Source organism: Poecilia reticulata, chromosome 17 (assembly GCF_904066995.2).
Source record: "Poecilia reticulata chromosome 17, P_reticulata-male-v2, whole genome shotgun sequence".
NCBI classification, from domain to species: domain Eukaryota; kingdom Metazoa; phylum Chordata; class Actinopteri; order Cyprinodontiformes; family Poeciliidae; genus Poecilia; species Poecilia reticulata.
This window is the reverse complement of record NC_088846.1, coordinates 24,766,772-24,779,492: the sequence shown is the minus strand read 5'-3', so window position 1 is coordinate 24,779,492 and position 12,721 is coordinate 24,766,772. Positions and strand designations below refer to the sequence as shown.

At 41.9% G+C, this 12,721-nt stretch overlaps 1 protein-coding gene across 1 annotated transcript; it reads right to left on the bottom strand.

Annotated features, from left to right (window-relative positions):
• Positions 1-1,083: 1,083 nt before the first annotated feature.
• On the bottom strand, positions 1,084-12,440 carry LOC145547970 (uncharacterized). Its single transcript, XM_081598239.1, has 9 exons — positions 12,386-12,440; positions 10,163-10,263; positions 9,960-10,074; positions 9,388-9,751; positions 9,050-9,276; positions 8,829-8,949; positions 1,676-1,848; positions 1,320-1,592; positions 1,084-1,222 (listed from the first exon to the last, which is right to left on the bottom strand). Exons 1-9 carry the CDS (start codon positions 12,438-12,440, stop codon positions 1,218-1,220), a joined length of 1,434 nt encoding a protein of 477 aa, XP_081454365.1. The 3' UTR covers positions 1,084-1,217.
• Between the last annotated feature and the right edge of the window lie 281 nt (positions 12,441-12,721).

Genomic DNA, 12,721 nt, shown 5'->3' with positions numbered 1-12,721 from the left:
GGGAAGGCTGAAGCTCTCCTACTGCCTGGATCGGACTGAAACGCATGTGATGCAGAGCGCCGTCGGTCGAGTCAACGACCCCCTCTGGTGGACGAGGAACGAACCGCAGCAGGTTGCGCACAGACACTCAGATAACCGAATCTCACCGAGCAGCATCAACAGAAATGATGTCAAACCAAAACTCAACCTGAGCTCGACTGGCGCCACCTAGTGGAGGGAAAAATGCAGTGCACATTTCTGCCAGACAATAAAAACCAATGTTTACTTGAAATGAATGAACTTTTCTTTATTTTACAAAAATGATTGAAATTTGAACATTAAAATAATACAAAAAAATATAGAAAGAAATATATCAACAGTTTAAACAATATTGGCAGCAAAGGGGAAAAAATAAATAAATGAGGGAAATGAAAATGTGGCTTGAACTATGCCAACTACTGTGGAAAAAAACAGTTGAACCCTAAAGCTGTGGACCGTAAAACCTATTCTGAGTCGCTGTCAGAGGGCTTTGTGGGCAAGGGCGGAGGCACCCTTACCCAGTTTGGTCGCCCGGAAGGTCCCAATCGTTTCTGCCACCCAGAAAAACACGAGGGATGCTGTTTTCCTGCCTCAGCTGCCATTTCTTTTTGACCGGCACTAGCCGGGGGGGACTTACGCCTCCCGGAAAAGGACGACGGACGTCGGTTCCCTGCGGCAGCGGCAGATTCCTTCTTGCCAACTAAGGGTCCCACCCCTGTTGCACCGAACCCATAAACACCTGCTGGATTTGCAGAAGTCGCCCGGTTCTGGAAACCGGACAAAGCGGCTCCGCCCCGTGACCCCGCAGAAGAGGAGGCCGGAACCTGCCGCTGTGATGATAACGGGGGGGCTTTGTAGAGACCCGGTGTGCTGCGGTATTTTGAATTCGGGTGCCAATCGTTTCTTGTCCGGATTTGTTCAGTTTTTTTGTACCGCTCCTTTCGCTATCTGTGCAATCGACCGATTTCCTTTTAAGTGTAAAGGAGAACTCATCTTCAAAATCGGAGCTTGACGAGTCCGCCGGCACCGAGTGGGAGGGCAGAAGGAGAAGGTCCTGGCTGACGTCCCCTGCGTTGGAGAGCAGCGGCTCTCCAACCCATCCAGCCCGGTCCTCCGCGCCGCTGCCCGAACGTGACTCCGGGGCGTCCTCCTCGTCCCCGGCGTCGTGCGAGGAACCCGGGGCGGCCGGCGGGCCGGCGTCAGCCTGCGGAGATAAAAACAGAGGGAAAAAACAGCCTGTTTGAGTTTGACTTGGCTTAGAGGTGTTTTAGGAGCTTCCGTCACAAAACCGCAAGACTCACGTCGGTCGAGGTGGCCTGGGGCCCCGAGAAGGTGGCCTGGGGCCCCGAGAAGCTGGCCGCTCCCTTCAGGCCGGCGTCCAGCCAGGCCTCCTGCAGAACACTCCCGGGTCTGCACAGCCGGGCGCCGTGGACGGAGTGGAAGAGGAAACGGCACGAGGAGGTCCCGGAGCAGCAGGGGGTCCGGGTGAGGCGGTCCAGCCAGCCGTACTCCTCCTGGTTCAGCTGGAAGGATGCCGGGCCCCCGGCTCCGTCGGCCTCTCCTTGCTCGTCGACCTCGGTGAAAAGGACGGATCGTTTTATCGCGACCGCAAGGAGACGCGAAGAGGTGGTCTCGGGGAGCGGGGGGGGGAACTCACCAAAATCCTGAAGCCGGTCCCGTCCGCAAACACTTCCGCGCAGGCCACGTCCTCCTTCGTCGCCCAGGTGAGCACCTCCGGCCTGCGCCTGGTGGTCACAGCCAGGTGGCCGAGGACGTACCCCATCAGCAGATTGTGGAAGCGGACTCCGCCTCTCCTCTTTTTCACGTATCCTGAAAAACACACGCAGATCGAGGTACAGACCGAACGACTTCCACGCGCAGTGGCGGAGCCAGAGGGGGGGCCAGGGGGGCCAGTGCCCCCCCTGTCATCTGATTGGCCCCCCTAGTGGCCCCCCCAGATGATTGACATGTAACAGCACGAGGTCATTCCTGTACATTATTTGGAATCATTCTAAGCCAACCTAATGTCTAAAGAAGAAAAACAATAATAAATATATCAAAAGAAAATGTATAAAACTTTATATAAGTCCATGTGATGACATAAATAAATAGATTTTTATCAGGTGCGATACCCGCCTCCTTTATACTCATAACAACAAGCTGATATTCTTCTCCTGGGTGTTTCAGTTATACTGCGCTGTGGTGCAGCTCAAAGGCTAAAGCGCTTCATACCTGGTGGTGATGGTAAAACACCAATAAGTTATTTACTGATCCTCTGCAAAAAAGAGAAAAAAACGTAGAGGGGCCGACGATGTTCGTAGTTTGGAGCAGAGGTTGCGCTACAGTTTTTTTCGTTGTCCGTCAAAGAAAAAAATAATTTTATTTCCAATTTGTAGTCATCAAACAAAACATTTATTATTTCTCTGCTAGAACGTTTTTGAAATCAGGTAACATTTCACGAAATGACGTGATTAGAAGACGGCAGAACTCTGATCGTTTCCTGATCCCGCATCACTTCCCTCAGCGGGGGAAAAACCCAGCAGAAGCGGATCAGCTGCGCTAGGAGCTCCAAAGTCTCTGGTCCGTTAAAGCGTCCAGATCAGAGATGATCCTATGACTGACATTGTTCTTAGTCTGATTAATAATGAGCTCCACGATGTTCTCTGTGCGTAAAGTTGAAACTGTCTGCGCACCAAGTGGTCAGCTGATCACATTCTGAACAGAAACCAGCAAACTGCTCTCTGTTCTCATCAAGACGAGGTGAGGAGGGAATCTGACATATTAACTCAGTTAAGTTTTTATTGGTTTTGTTTTTAAAACACCATTAACGTAAGCAGTGTAATTATATATTGTATATTTTGCGTTTGTCGTCTCATGTGTGATTAATTGGAGCGTAACCGTGGAGCATTTAAGCGCATTTATTGCCCAGCGCACTGCGCCTGTTTCTGCCTAAAGGATCTGCACTTTAATTTCTTTCCTCTCTCAACAGTCAGCTGTTATTCCTCTACATAAACTACAATAAGTAGATCACATTCTCTTTAGGTTTTCTCTGTGTGCTGCAAACTCATTAAATGTAAACTCATTAGAAGCCCGAACCACCATCAGACAAATAATTCTGGTCCGACCCGAAATATTGTTACCCGTCAAATTACCTGTCCAAACAGAGCTTCCTAACCAAGGTGTCCATAACTCTTCAACACGCTGTCAGCTCCCGGTCAGAAAGACGCGTTTAGTTCAGTGTCCATGAGATGATATTCAGAAAGGATCTTTTATTTGATTGATTTTAGTTTCCTCTGCGATGAACTCTGCATAAAGTCTATCATGTCTCCATGTGCGCCAGTCAAAGGTGTTAATTATAACATGTAAAATGACAGAGGGGCCTAAAAACGAACCAAATATTCAGTTTGGTTATTTTTTAAAACTATATATATGTGCACACACACATTTAAAATTTTGCCCCCCCAGAAGTAGTCCTGGCCCCCCCAACTTTAAAAGTCTAGCTCCGCCACTGTCCACGCGGCGTGCCGGGCGGCGATCGGGGAAGCGGCGGAGGCTAGGAGATTTAAATCCGGAAGCGCTTACCGAGGATCTCTGGAGAGTGTGGGCTGTTGGATGGTTGACGTAGGAGGACGGATGGAAGTAACAAACTAACAAGCAAACAAACAAACGAAGACGGTAGGAGCGATTTGGCGGATTGCATAAACTGTGCATTGACTGTAGCAGCATGGCTTCTACTTCAGGAGGGAACAGTGGTAATGAAATGGAATGGGTGATATCAAGGTCAGCAAGAATGAAAAGAGCACTTAGGAAGAGACAAGAAAGGGAAAGAAGTTGGTCGGAAGAAAGTGAAGCCAGAGAAGAAACCAACAAAAAGACAAAAACTAACGACAGCGCGAGTACAAGAGAAAAGAATAACTGGAATAGAGAAGTGGAATTTAAGGTAATAGTGGAATTTAAGCAAGAAGGAGGATTTATCCACCCAATAAAGCTGACTAGAGCAATAGAGAAAGAGATAGGAAAAATTAAAACGGCTAGAATCATGAGTAACAAAAGAGTGCTAATCTATGCTAGCAGTGAAACTCAACAACAAAAGATAATCAGAATGGAAAACTTGATGGGGGAGAGAATCAAAGCACATATTCCAGGGTCCTTAGCAAGGCTGAGGGGAGTTATATCAGGAGTCCCAACAGAAATATCAATGGAGGAGTTGAAAAAAGAAATTAAAGGAGGAAAGTTAACAGATGCCACCAGGATTAAAAGTAAAAGAGATGGAGAACTTAAAGATACAATGGCAGTAATTCTGCAATTTGAAAATATCATGCCAGAAAATATTCAACTAGGATATTTGAATTACAGAGTCAGAGAATACATCCCAAAACCCCTCAGATGCTTCGCTTGCCAAAGAATGGGACACATCGCAAAAGATTGTAAAGGAAAACCCAGGTGTGCAAGATGCGGAGGGCCACATGAATATGGAAAATGTGAAAAAGAAGCTAAAGTCAAATGCTGTAACTGTGGAGGAGAACATAGTGCAGCATATGGTGGATGCAAAATACAAAAGGAAGCTAAAGAAGCTCAAAGAATTAAAATAACAGAAAGAGTCTCATACGCCGAAGCCTTAAAAAGAGTTAGGAAAGATGACTCAAGAGAAATTAGATCAGGAGAAACGGGTCAAAGAAACACAATTTGGAGTTCAAATCAAGGGCAGAATGAGCAAAGACAAAGCTCAGCTCCAACAACAATTATTCAAAAAACATGTTCACACAAATGTAAAGTGGATGAAAATTCAATGGTGGTGAAAAAAGAAAACTTTATCGCATTTATGTGCCACATTATTAATGTTACAGTTCAAATGAAGAAGAAAAGTGATAAAATAAAAGCAATTGTAACAGCGGCAGGAAAATTTCTAGATATGAAAGAAATCCAAGCAGAACAGATTCACACCATCTTAAGTGCCAAAGAAACGACAGAGAATACTCAGGAATAGACTCTCATAATAAGTATTCATATTCTTCAATGGAATGCTAGAAGTTTAATTACCAATGGACAAGAACTTAAAAAATTTATTTATGATTTAGAAATAATTCCAGACATAATATGTATACAAGAAACATGGCTGAAACCTAACCTAGAATTTAAAATCCCAGGATATAATGTAGAAAGACAGGACAGAAGTAAAGGTAGTGGAGGTGGATGTGCCACCCTAATTAAGGATGGAATAGCTTATAAGAGAAACATAATAAATAAAGATTTAGAATGTGTTAATATAGAATTATTTAAACTAAGAAAGTATGGAAATATTACATGTATAAATTATTACAACCCTTGTAAAAGTCTTGATAGGGAAATATTTACAGAAGTTGCAGGAAATATAAATAAAAGAGAACTATGGTGTGGTGATTTTAACGCACACAATAGGCTATGGGGTAGCAAGAAAACAAATCATAATGGTATCATAGTTGAAGAAATGATGGATGAAAGGTCATTAGTCTGTCTAAATAATGGAAAAGATACAAGAATAAATATATACAAATACAAAGTCATGTCTAGATATTACATTAATAACTAACTGTCTTGTTAGTGCATGTGAATGGGATATTCACAGAGAGACTACACTAGGCAGTGATCACTTCCCAGTAAGTACAATAATTAATGACAGTATAAATAGGCAACAAGAATTCATAATAACAAGATGGTGCTTTAAAAAAGCTAACTGGAAAAAATTCAAAAATAATTGTGAAAAAACCAGCCACATGATTTCATTAAATAATAACATTGAGGAATGTACAAAACAGATAACAGAACACATCTTAAATGCTGCAAATTATAGCATACCAAAAATCAAAGTCAAAGGTAAGAAAAAAGTAGTTCCCTGGTGGAATGATGAGTGCAGTACAGCAATTAAAGAACGTAACAAAGCATTTAAAATATTACAGAAAAATTTAACAATCGAAAACCTAACTGAATATAAAAAGAAAAGAGCAATAGCTCGGAGAATTATTAAAGGGGCTAAAAAGAAAACATGGAGAGAATACTGTTCCTCAATAGGTTCAGAAATAAAATTACAGAATGTTTGGTCAATGTTTAGGAAAATGACGGGGAAAAGAAATGAAGTTAAAATACCAGCATTAGTACGAGGACAGGATATATTAGTTTTAAATAAAGATAAAGCAGAACTACTAGGGGAGACTTTTGCTGCAGTACACAGTGGAGATCATCTTACAGACATTCATAGACAGCAGAAAATACAAAAATTAGGAAATTATAAAAATATATTAGAAAAATGTCAGAAATGCATGTCATCACTAGACATGAATATAACCATGAAGGAAATGAAAACGGTACTGAAAGGGACAGGAAACTCAGCTCCAGGGGAGGATCAATTGTTATGTTATGTTTCAACAGATACCAGAAGTAACATTGAAATTAATATTACAACTATTTAATAGAATATGGAATGAAGGTTTAATACCAAATAGCTGGAAAAGGGCAATAATACTTCCATTTAATAAACCAGGGAAAGATCCTACTAGTCCAAATAACTATAGACCAATAGCTTTAACCTCGCATTTAAGTAAATGGATGGAGAAAATAATAGTTAATAGATTAGGATATTTTGTTGAACATAAGAAACTAATAAATGGATACCAGTGTGGCTTTAGAACAGGAAGATCAACAATGGATGCCCTAGCCAGAGTATGTAATGACATAGAGAAAGCTCTGAAAATGAAGGAAGTAATGATTATAGTATTCTTTGATATAGAAAAAGCATATGACTCACTGTGGAAAGAAGGATTACTTATAAAAATCAAACAGATGGGAATTGGTGGAAAGATGTTCAATTGGGTAGCAGATTTTCTGAGGGATAGGAAAATAAAAGTTAAGATTGGGAATGATTACTCAAAAGAGTTTAATGTGGAGAATGGGATTCCGCAAGGAAGTGCAATCAGCCCAATATTATTTAATATAATGATTAATGATATCTTTTCTGACACTGATAAATGTATAAATTCTGCATTATACGCAGATGATGGAGCCATATGGATGAGGGGAAAAAATGTAAAGTACGTAGTAGAAAAAATTTAAAAAGCAATTAAGAAAGTGGAAAAATGGTCATATGAATGGGGTTTTAAATTATCAGCAAGTAAGTCCTGCTTTATGGTTATTACAAATAAAAGAAATATAGATGCAGGAACACTAACATTATACGGACAACCTATAGAAAGAGTTAAAGACTTTAAATATTTAGGATTATGGATAGATAAGTCCTATACATGGAAAACACATATAGAAAAGTTAGAAACTAAATGTAAGAAGGTCATAAATTTACTTAAGGCTGTGGCTGGAAATAACTGGGGTGCAGACAGAGAGTCATTATTAAACATATATAGGGCTCTTATGAGATCAATAATTGATTATGGCAGTTTCATATATAGAGCAGCAGCTAAAACAACACTGTAAAAGATAGACAGACTTCAAAGTAGGGCTTTACGTATATGTACAGGAGTGGTTAAAACGACACCTATTAATGCTCTTCTAATAGAAACTGGAGAGACCCCGCTGGAAATGAGAAGAATAAAATTAGCCTTAGTATATTGGATGAAAATTAAAAGTAATGGAGATGAGAACATAACATCAAATATAATAAAAAACTGTTGGGAATATGCAAAGTTCCAGAGTAATGGATTCGGATGGATGATAAGTAAACTGACCAAAAAATACGGATTAGAGGATAAGGAAATAGCTCAAATTAATCCAATTAGTGTTATTCCTCCATGGATATTTCCTGAGACTAATGTAGACATGACAATTCTTAAAATGAAAAGAGACTGGAAGTTAAATGAAATAGGTGTAAAGACTAATGTATATTTAAGGGAAACATATTATAACTACCTCAAAATTTACTCAGATGGTTCTAAAAATTCCAAAGGATGTGTGGGAATAGGAATAAATATACCTGAGTTTGAAATTAACATCTCCAAAAGAATATCAGACCACCTGTCTGTTTTCACAGCAGAAATGATGGCAGTTATATTAAGCTTGCAATGGATAGAGGAGGTTCGCCCAGACAGGGTGGTGATATGTTCAGATTCTAAAGCAGTATTAGAAAGCATCCAGTGAGAAGGAAATAATAGAAAAGATTTAGTATTAGAAACAATACATAGTTTATTTAGATTATATAGAGGTGGTACCGATGTCCGGTTTTGCTGGGTACCAGCTCATGAAGGGGTTAAAGGAAATGAAAAAGCAGACAAATTAGCAAAAAGGGCCTTAGAAATGGCAATAACAATTAGAATTCCTTTTGGGAAAGGGGAAGGGAAATCATGCATCAAAAATAAAGAAATAGAAGAATGGCAAAAAAGATGGAATGAAGGAAAAAAAGGGAGAAGATTGTATAAAGTCCAAAAGTCAGTACTAATTACAAATATTAACGAGAGAAACAGAAGGGAAGAAATAATCATGACCAGATTCAGAGTAGGTCATACCTATTTAAATGACACCTTATATTTAATAGGGAAGAAAAATAATGATAAATGTGAAGGATGTGGTGAGAAAGAAAATGTAGAACACGTATTAATGAACTGTAGAATATATGAATCCGAAAGGGAACATTTGAAAGAATAGTCAGAAGGACAGGTCAAGAATGGAGTCTCAAAGGAATATTAGGAAATGAAGGAAACATAAAAGATATTTATAGACTAAGGAAAGCACTGTTTACGTTTCTTAAAAATACAAGATTAATAAATAGAATTTAAAAGATGTAGAGAAATGCTGCTACACACTCATGTACAGTAGGTGGCGGTATGCACCTTAAAGTTGCTTGCAATCCGCCATAATAGAAAAGAAGAAGAAGAAGGAGGATCTCTGGAATCCTCCTGCGGGCGACCTCCTCGAAGTCCGCGTCCACGGCCGAAGTGAGGCGGGCGTCCTCTGCGTAATGGTTGGAAAGTTAGAAGAAAAAAAAAAAAAGTCCTTCGAGGAATCGGGACGGAAAAAAACGCGTAGACGGCGGCAGAACGGAAGCGCTTACCGGCTTTCACCTTACTGGCGAACCTGTCCCTATGCACCGCCGCCTTCTTCGAAACGCCTGCCTGCAGCGTCTTGAGCTCGCGCAGAAGCGCCGACAGTTGCTCCTCCGGCAGCTGGCTGGACGTCAGATGGTTCGTCTGAACGTGTAGGAGGAACTTTGAGACGTTGCAGAGCATGTGCTTCACCGTCGTCGCAGCATAGCCCTTGTCTTCCAGGTGCTTGGGGTAGCTGGAGAAAGAAGGTCGATTTCGTCATTCGCTTTTACGCTTTAAATCGAGTCACGTCTGCTTCGTTTGAATGCCGCCGCCGCCATTCTGCGGAAACGGCAGGAGTACACACCTGCAGAGCTTCTCCTTGTTATCCAAGAAGAGGAGGTCAAGCCGGCCGGCGGGAGACGCCAAGCCGCCAAGCATGTAATGGCAAAACCGCTTGGCGTGGCTGCGGGCTTGTTGGGCGTTGTCCACGTCTCTGGCTCCGGTGCGTCCTCCCAAACAGACTCTTTGGAAGTCCGCGAGGACCACCTCTGCGGGAGGAGAGAATTGTTCAGGTTCGTTAACAGGCAGTCGGATTTCCAACCGCTTTCGTTTCGGTCGTTTATCCGGGAAACGCCTGCCGCCGCCGTCGACTTCGCGGAACCCTGCCCGTTTTAAGAATCGACGCAGTTTCCTTTTGTCGGCAACGATCTCGCGTAGGAAGGACGTGTCTGAAGAGCCGCCTTACCGTGGAGTTCGGAGCTCCGTCCGTCCCTCTCCGACGTCTTTCCTTTTCCGGCCGATCCCGAGGCCCCAGCTGCTTTCGAGGATCTCGCCGGTGTCGAACGTTTGCTAAAAAGGCTCGCCACGCTCACCTCCAGCTTGCTCAGCCTCGAGAGGAGCTCCTCATATTGGTCGGAGCTGATATTCACCTCCGACACGCGTCGGAGACTTCGGGGTCGGCCGAAGGCTCGACGACGGACAGGGACTGGCCGCAGGGCAGCGGGGACTGTTGAGAATATTGAAATTCCTCATCTTCCAGTGTTGGAAGATCCTTCAACGGGCAACAGAAAGTGAAGAATTTAGACTCTGTTTATGAGGTGCACAACAAACAGATCTTCCATCCAGATACCGACACTCACTTGGTTGGGGGAAGAGCTGATTAAAGCTCTCCAGCCCGGTGGCAGATAGTCATCCATGAAAAACTCTTTTGGTTCAGGAAGCAAAACCTCGTGGAACGATTCTGGAAATGGGGAAAGATTTGACGAGCGTGAAAAAACAAGGACATTTCTCAAGTCTATATAGAAAGACACGCACACAAACAACATGAATATATATATAGATATATGATTTGAATGAATCACTTTTCACACATAAAATCCTAAAAGAACTGGAAAAAACCGATCTCAACCTGTTTGACACACCACATTTGATTCAATAGCCACAATGAATCAGATAAGGTGACACGTGCAGGTGAAAACCCCTTAGCGACAACAAAACGGCACGGGATCCAATGTGATCCTGTGAGCTTATTATGGATCTGAAGGATTATCATCAAACAAAAGGTTTTGGACACGTCAAGGATTGAAACGTCACTCATTCATCAAACTGGTATGTGGCAATATAAAAGAAAACGGTGAAGCTACTGGAGTTTAAAGACATTAATTCACTGCAAAGACTGATGAGATGAGTTTGATGTGACAAATTGACGCGTAATTGGATCAAGGCGTGTGCCGACGCCCATCATGGAAATGTTTGTCCACTGGGGCTGGGGGAGCTTGAGCACCTGCCCCTTTTGCTCCTTTATTTATTTATTATATTTTTTTCATATTTTTTTTCCCTTTCATTTATTATTATTATTATTATTATTATTATTATTATTTCCTAAGCTTTCTGACACATAATAACATGTACTGAAATGTATTTATTGATTATTATTTATTTTTATTTGACCTTTTGCCCATGATGCACGGCGCAGTGGGGTAAATGCCACGGGCTTCTGTTTTAGCACCTCTGTGTTTTTTTGCCACAGAATGGCTCCTGTGCTCAGGCAGCTGTACTGTATGCTAACAATTTCTTCTCGGTTGTTGCAGGACTATTAATGATGCCTATCTAATTATTCAGACGTCCTGAAACGCCCCAACAACAACAAAGGATTCAAGATGGATGTGTCAAAACTTCGCAATAACTTTGAAGGTAAGTTAATAAATCGTTTGTTTTCACCATAACGCCTCATATCTCTGACAAAGGTGCTATGTAAACATTAAGTGTTTTGATTATCTGTGCAATCTACATATCTACATATCTATACTTTATAGAAAGATCTATGTAAACATATATAGATCTGTATATTGTGCCCAAGCTGTCAGTCGAAGCTGAAGTTAGCTTTCTAATGTAGCATCTAATTCAGAAAATAGCTAAAGGGCAATTACACTTAATTTTTCACTATCTTGAGCTTTTTTAATGTGATATACTTTAAAAACTACAACAGCTAGACATTTCAAACCTAACTAGATTATTCTGCACTAACACCAGAATAAATAAAACATTTGTGAAACCTTCTAATTGATTTGTGAAATTTGTAAAATGTCAATAATAGATTCCAGAACGCATTAGATCTGAATTATTAAATTGGCATTATTTGTTATTTTAACTTTCAGTTTTCTTTCTTTTTTTGTCTTTATTACAGCTGGAGCTGGACAGCAGTTCTGTTTGATGGCTTCCTGGAGGGAGAGATCGGCTGAGCTAATGCTGTCTGCAACTTTTCTCCTGCTATTATCTTTTATTTTTATAGAAAGTATTTCTATCAGTTGCTTTTTTCATTTTGTATACAGTATTTGCTCCATTTTTTATTTTTTTTTACCTTAATGCTTACCTGGTCGGTTGAGGTGGAAATGTGCATCCTCCTGATTACTGATAAATGTCAGAACCACATGGACTGAGCTGGTTACATCAGATCAATCTGAATCTATTTCTCATTAAAACGACTTCCTGTAATTTTAAGACTGTTGGGTTCTGGGGTTTCTTGGGGCGGCTGTTCATTTTATTCCCCATCAGATGGAGTCCGAGAGGCGGCTGAGCGGTGGGCTCCTCCTATGACGTCATCCCCACACTGGGGATCAATCATCTCGTTATCGGCAGCTTAAGAGAGGCGGAAAACGGTACTTAGACGCCAGAGTGTCAACCTTTGATGGTACCTCTGAGCCCCTCAGAGTTTGCTCTGAGTTATCTCCTTGTGATCTGTCTTTTTCCCCTGCTGTTAGAAAGTTTACCTCATTGTGATTTTTGCTCTTTTCAGGATTCCTCTAAATCTGGATCTGGTTCCAAGTTTTCTGCTCACTCCTCGCGACGTCACGGGAAATCACCCCGTCGATGCCCGAGCTCCAAGACTCGCCTGTATCCGTTGTTTCTGCCTGCCATTCTGGACCGGTCGTCCCACCGACTCACTGCCGCCTTCAAGTGTAAGCCTGCCTGTCCGTCCGTCCTCCAACGCTGCTCACCGATCCTCTGCCAGCCGCTCAGCCGCGCTGGTCAAATCACCAAACCCGATGGAGAAAGAATCCCAGAGGCTTTAAAGAACCCCAGGACCAACATTTCTTCTCCCACGGCGTTGATGCACACAGCTCAAGTAAGTTAGCAAACTTACCTCCAACAAATCATCTAAATTCCGATAACCTTGAACTCACCATCTTTCTCATTGT